This window comes from Hippocampus comes, unplaced genomic scaffold (assembly GCF_001891065.2).
Source record: "Hippocampus comes isolate QL1 unplaced genomic scaffold, H_comes_QL1_v1.1 scaffold112, whole genome shotgun sequence".
Lineage (NCBI taxonomy): Eukaryota > Metazoa > Chordata > Actinopteri > Syngnathiformes > Syngnathidae > Hippocampus > Hippocampus comes.
The window spans coordinates 412,963-419,317 of NW_017805841.1; the positions used below are offsets into that span (position 1 = coordinate 412,963).

The 6,355-nt window shown below is 43.6% G+C and overlaps 1 protein-coding gene across 2 annotated transcripts in view; it reads left to right on the forward strand.

Moving 5' to 3' along the window:
* The window catches only part of grhl3 (grainyhead-like transcription factor 3), a 9,812-nt gene extending 4,029 nt beyond the window's left edge, over window positions 1–5,783 (forward strand). Inside the window, exons 9-14 of one of the 2 annotated variants that reach the window (XM_019888395.1) lie at window positions 340–461; window positions 1,113–1,138; window positions 1,872–1,957; window positions 2,045–2,130; window positions 2,234–2,298; window positions 4,769–5,783. In XM_019888395.1, coding sequence (XP_019743954.1) covers window positions 340–461; window positions 1,113–1,138; window positions 1,872–1,957; window positions 2,045–2,130; window positions 2,234–2,298; window positions 4,769–4,886 — 503 coding nt within the window. In that variant the 3' untranslated portion in view covers window positions 4,887–5,783. Of the gene's footprint in view, window positions 1–339; window positions 462–1,112; window positions 1,139–1,871; window positions 2,131–2,233; window positions 2,299–4,768 lie in introns of both variants that reach the window. The other variant, XM_019888394.1, reaches the window with a different exon arrangement.
* Window positions 5,784–6,355: the final 572 nt, after the last annotated feature.

Here is a 6,355-nt window from a genome sequence, read left to right on the forward strand (position 1 = left end):
TTAAATCATAATATTTATGTTGCCCTGCAATTGGCTGGCAACCGGTTCAGGGTGTCCCCCGCCTACTGCCCGAAGACAGCTGGGATAGGCTCCAGCACCCCTCCGCGACCCTTGTGAGGATAAAGCGGATCGGAAAATGGATGGATGGATATTTTATGTATCGGTTTATATGTATCGGGTTTTCCCCTAATCCAGGGTCTACACCCCACCTCCCTCCCCAAAGTCAGGTGGGGTCATCCCCAGCTCATCCCATTGTGGGCGTTTGGATGGATGGGTCGTTCCTTGCCTCACAAGTCATCTATTGCATTGTGTCATTCTTTTTTTTTTTTTTTCCCTCAGCCAAGTCTTTAGTGAGCAGCTCCATGGGCAGCGACTGTACCTTCTTCCAGACTGTGGATGACCACATTACCCAGCCAGTCCTCTTTATCCCAGAAGCACATCTGTCCAGCTTACAGCGCATAGTAGGTCTCCCTTATTATTATTTTATTTATTTATGTTTTATGAATCAAGGTGCCTCCCATTGAGTGAGTGAGTGAGTGAGTCATATTCCCGACCCATCGCTCATCCCTGAAGGCATCAGCTCAGGCACGGGAGAGAAAAAAAAAATGTGTGGGAAAGTATGCGGTGGGAAAAGTGGTGTGGGAAAAGGGAGGGGATTGTGAAAATGAGGTGAGCTAATTGGAGTCGAAACCGAGCGCATGCCGCTGCAGAGCCGATGAGGGGCCATCCGCACCTGGCGCGTCAGCACCTCGCAAAAGACCCATGCGCCACCCTCATCTTATTCCTCACGCACGACAGCGCTGTTCAGACAAGCCGGCGTTCCCACACTGCAGTTTATGCACATTATATAATGCAGCGAGTGTGTGAGTTACAAAACCTCGGAGGCTTTCCGTTCAGATTCACGCGGCGGTAGCGGCGTCTTTCAGCCAAATCACTACGCACTGTCTCGTCTGTATTTCCTCCTTGAGCGTGAAGGTTATGGGAAACGTCATCTTGCCGTGATAACATTCCTTCATGAGCGGATTACAAAAGCGGAGGGGAGGGGGGGCGGGGGGCATGAAGCAATGTCTTTATCAGCTGTCTGATCAGATCTTTGTGTCCTACTTTTGCAGACCACGCCCATGGAAGAGAACGAAAGGTAAGCGTGGAAAAAAAATAATAATAAAAGCTCTTCCCTAAATGTTGCAATGTACAGTCAGAAATGTATCAGTGGCACACCTCCCATGCAATATTCCGGAAGTGTTGGTACACAACCCATTTGGAATAACTTCCAATAGAGAAATCTAGCAGCTTTTCTAATACATTTTGAGTGGCGCACCACCTTCAACACTATATCGGAGTTGGCGCACCCCCTCAGAGCTCAACTGTGGCATGAATCAGTCTTAAGCAGCCATTCCCGAATTTGTTAAGCCTGCCTACTGTAGTTGATGTCTCCCTCCAAAGCCTGATTATCGCAATTTAATGGAACTGTATGAGACGAAAGAAGCAATTTCCAGACTTTTTAGTGGCGCACCTCCTTCAGTGTTTCCTACAAAGGTGGCGCACTCCCTCAAAGCCACTTTATAGCAATTTCATATCGGAAATGTAACAGCCAAAAAAACAGCCATTCCCAAACATTTTGAGGTGTTGCGGAGATAGCGCACCCCCCCCCCCCAAAAGCACCATTAACATCCAATAAAGACATCTCGTTTAATCATCCATCCATTTACGGAACCGCTGATCCGACAAAAACAATGCACACAAAAATTCAACGATGCACTCTCGTACATGTGAAGCATCTCATGGAAGAGATTCGGGGTAGCGCCGGTTATTTGCTCGCCCAGCCCAATATGGGAACCCCTGGTGAATCATGTTTGTCTTTGTGCATTCAGAAACTCTCTGAAGCGATTGTACTCGGACAGAGAGCAGAGCAGCTCTCCACCTGGCAAGCAAGCGCGCAGAGACGATTCCCAAAGAGGTCAGTCAAAGCAACTGTTGTTTTGGTGGTCTCGGAGCCATCGAGAGGGAGCTCAACGCTTCCGCTTTCTGTTTTCCTTCCCAAAAGTTCTGCTGTACGTGAGGAGAGCCGCCGAGGAGGTTTTCGACGCGCTCATGCTCAGCACGCCAACGGTGTCGGGCCTACGAGAAGCTGTGAGTACATCCTGAGGAACAAAAAAAAAAACAAAACAACATACCAAAATGTTGTATTGCCTTTCGAAAGACGCAAATTCATCTTCTCTTCTTCCGTCATCAGATTTCAGATAAGTACGGCATGCAAGAAGACACCATTGGGAAAATTTACAAGAAATGCAAACGAGGGTGAGTGGCCTTTTGTGGGTTTTTTTTTTTTTTTTTTTGCTTGGCTCATGGGACCCCATGATGAGTTCCTTTGCGGAATCTCAAGTTGACAGACTGGCTCGGTTGGTTGCTCTGTTTGTCTCAGCCTTAAGGAATGTGTTAATTGCAGCTCCCCCTCTAAGGAAAAAAAATAAGACTAAGGAAGGGATATAAATATTACAAAAGTCCTGAAGATGAGTCATGCCGATTTGTTGTCTTTCCATTATCCTGTGAACCGGACGGTTTTCCGCCGCTATAATTCGATTTGACGAATGCACCCGTCACACAAGCAGTCGAAAAGAACATCGGTGTCGTCAAGGACTTCGTACAGTTCAAATTGCAGAAAAGACAGACAGTCTCCCTCTGCTTTCGCTGCCGCTCGTCACCGCAGGGGCCCCGAAGCCGAGCCAACAGGTTGAGTTACATTCCCTCGGCAATTCCCCTCCCTCCTCATCTTCAGTCGGCTTGCAGCCTGCAGGCGCAGTGTGTGAGCGTGTCGCTAATTCACTCATTATAGTCTTTGAAGGGCTTACGGCTGACGGTTGAGCCAAGGCTTTGGGAGGAGAAAGATTCAAACTACTTTGATTTATGAGACGCCAATGCTGGAGATAGACGGACAGTACAGTATTTTTTTTTTTTTTTTTTTACAAGCTAGGAGCCAAATCCGCACGATTACAGGTTATTGACGTCAGACAAGAGATTGCATAACCCACTTTATTAAGTCCTCTGTGTTGACCGCACCTTTATCCAACCACAAACTGGAGTAAAATAACTGCTCGACTCGAAGACGATTGGACCACATCGTGGGGTGTTGGAAAGTCGAGTTGCCTTTGATCAAAGTTAATCTCGGAAGCAATGAAACGGAAATGTTGAAGAGAAAATAAATGGACTGGACTGCCTGTAGGTTGTTGAACACCAAGAAGTTGCGTTTCCTTCCATTAAACTTTGAAGGCAATTTTACTTCTTTCAGGTTGCTGAAGACTGAACCCAAAAGGAATCCAGTTGCCTTTTATTCAACTTCTTGGTTTTCACGATCATATACTCATTGTCTTGCTTTTCAACAACCAAGAAGGCAAGTTGCTTTCTGAATCAAGTTGAAGGCAACTGAATTTCGTGTTATTTTTCAAGAAGTCATAAAGAATGACAGCTTGCCTTCCAGTAAACACAAATTAGAAAGTAACTGGACTTTTTATAGTTTGTTGAACTCCAAAAAACATGAATAGAAGTCAACTGAATTTTTTTTTTCGAGGTTCCGTCTTCTTCTTGGTGTTTGACAAGCCAGAAGAATTTCACTCGTTTTTGGAACTTAAGTTGAATAGAAGACAACTGGGTGATATTTAAGGGTGGGGTTGAAAACCAAGAATCCCAGTTGCCTTCTGTTCAACTTCCTCTAGAGAGCAATTGAACTTCTAGATTGACAATTACTGTTCAATCTCGTCAACCACCTGCCTCTCAGCAACCTCGAAAACGTTCAGTAGTTTTCCGAATGACTTCTTAAATTTTTCAATGGCTTTAGTGTTCAACAACCAAGAGCAGCGGTCCCCAAACTTTTTTGCCCCAGAGACCGGTTTAATGTCAGACAATATTTTCAGGGACTGGTCTTTAAGGTGTGGCAGATAAATACAACAAAATAATATGATATGACCTACATGAAAACTGCGGTATTTTCCAAACATAACAATAAACACGAATCATGACAACATGAGGAACGTCCTATTTGGCCGCAACCTTCTCTGGTCCCGATGGTAACGTTTAAACGTGCCTTCAAAATAACATACAGCGCAGATAAAAAGTGCATGAAAAATACGACTCACCATCGCCGCATATTACGCAGAGTGGGCTTGGTGCGTCGGAATCTCCCGTTGAGATAAAAACATATTTTAAATAGGACTCCTGATACTGTCTATTAAATGTAGCCGAATTTTTCTTGAAAGTCGTAGGCTCCTCTTCTGTCTCAACGCTCGGCCTTTCCGACTTCCCAAAGAAACTTTCCCAAGACGTTTGTTTTTTACTCATTGTGCTAGCGGTAACTTTTCACGTGACCGAGAAGGGCGCCTTGACCTGCGTCCAAAGTGACGTCGTGTAGACGGATGTAACAGAGAATCCGGTAACTTTTCAAAATAAAACGGATAACGAAATGAATAAAACGGAAGTGATGCAAGTTATTTATTCTTTCTGTGCTGCCAGTTACCAAATGACCCGGTCCGCGGCCCGGGGATTGGGGACCACTGACCTAGAAGAAGTATAGTTGCCTTCAGAATGACTTCTTGGTTTCTCAATTGCCTTCTATTCAACAGTTTTGTGTTCAACAGCCAAAAAGTCCTTTTCCTTGTTCCTCCAGTTCCTTTCAATTCAATTTTTGCACACCTGAAATACGCTTATACAGACGCATGGCCTCGTGCTTGACTTTTTGCGCATCCTCCCACTGAAGTCTTTTCCCTCTCCCCCGCAGAATTTATGTCAACATGGACGACATCATTATCGAACACTATACCAACCAGTCCGCTTTCCTCATCGAGATGTCGGAGGTGGTCAGCGGTCAGTTCCAGGTCACTCTCATTGAAGTATGATGACGCCATCACGGCGACATCCCTCAAGCACTTCGCCATCCGCGAGGAGAAGAACAAAATAAGCCAGCCAGCTGCGGACTGACCAAAACAATGAGACACCTGAGCTGACCTTTGAATTTCAGACGTAAATATCTCCAATTTTGTAAATAACGCCATATCCCAGCCCCCCACCCCCCGCCTCCTTGTTCTTATTTGTCAAAGCAATTATGATGTTCTACTTGTACATATTCGTTTGTAAATATGTTTTATGATGACAGTGTTTTATAAAGTACCATTTTTACAATTCAATGTATTTCAGATGAACGTGGCGCTCCGTAGCATGATTTGCAGTGCGCGCCGGCAATTTAGCATGAGCAGATTGCCATCGTCGTTCTTTTTTTTTTTTTAAACGTACCCGTCACCAAGGGTGTGTTGTTATTTTTCTTTTGAGTACATCACGCAAAAAAAAAAAAAAAAAAAACGAAAAGCCTGCCGATAGCGTTTCTCAACTGCTACTTCCTCGAAAGGTTTCCCGGCAGTTTCACCACGAATGAATTCACAAGCAAACGTCACACATTTCCCTCCGTCAAACCACACGCAGAGTTAGTATTGGTCATCATTTAGCCCCAAAACTGTGGACATTTCCTGTTTGTTTGGTGGAGACTGTAGGTCCGTCTTTGGACTTTCATAGTATGGATGTCATGTTTGTGTTTGTGTTTGTGAACGTGTGTGTGTGTGTGTGTGTGTATGTGTGCGTGTCAGTGAGTGTGTGTGAGTTTTTTTTGTGCCTTCTCGTATGTTATCATTTCAAAGCAAACATGTATCCCTGTAATATTTCATTATATAAGCCAAAGGCAAATGGTTGCATTAGTCATATTTTGCCAATTGTTTTGTACGAAAATAAACAAGTGTATGAGACGTGTCTGTTTCTGTTTGTTTTTTTTCAGCCATTTCACGCTGTTAACGTTGGGCAATAAACTGGCACATCCCGTTCTTAAGGTGATGTGCAGATACTCCGTTTATGTAAACGTGAATCTGACCAAAGTCGTACTAATTCAATTCCTTCACTTAAAGTAAAAAATAAAATAAAATAAAAATGCAGACTATGAAATACACTTGAGTACAAAAGTTTTAAAAAATGTTTTATCATCAATTATCTACAAATTTTGTAATGTTTATTTTATTTTTTGATAAAATTTTCCATGAAAAATTCCTTTCAAAATATGAAAACAAATCTTGAAAATGTAAAAAAATACATGAAAATATGCCAATCCATGGGTGCTGAACTGTGAATATGGAGGGGTCGACCCAACTGTAGTTTTAAGTTGTAATAGCACCAATCACCACTAGATGGCAGACACGTCTCCGTTGCACTAACACTGCCCTATATTTCGTGCTTTAAGTGGGCCGGTTTGCACCAGTACCAGCATTTACTAGTTTTAGCCACTTTTTACGGTGTCCAAAAAAAAAAAAAAAACGGCGACTTCACA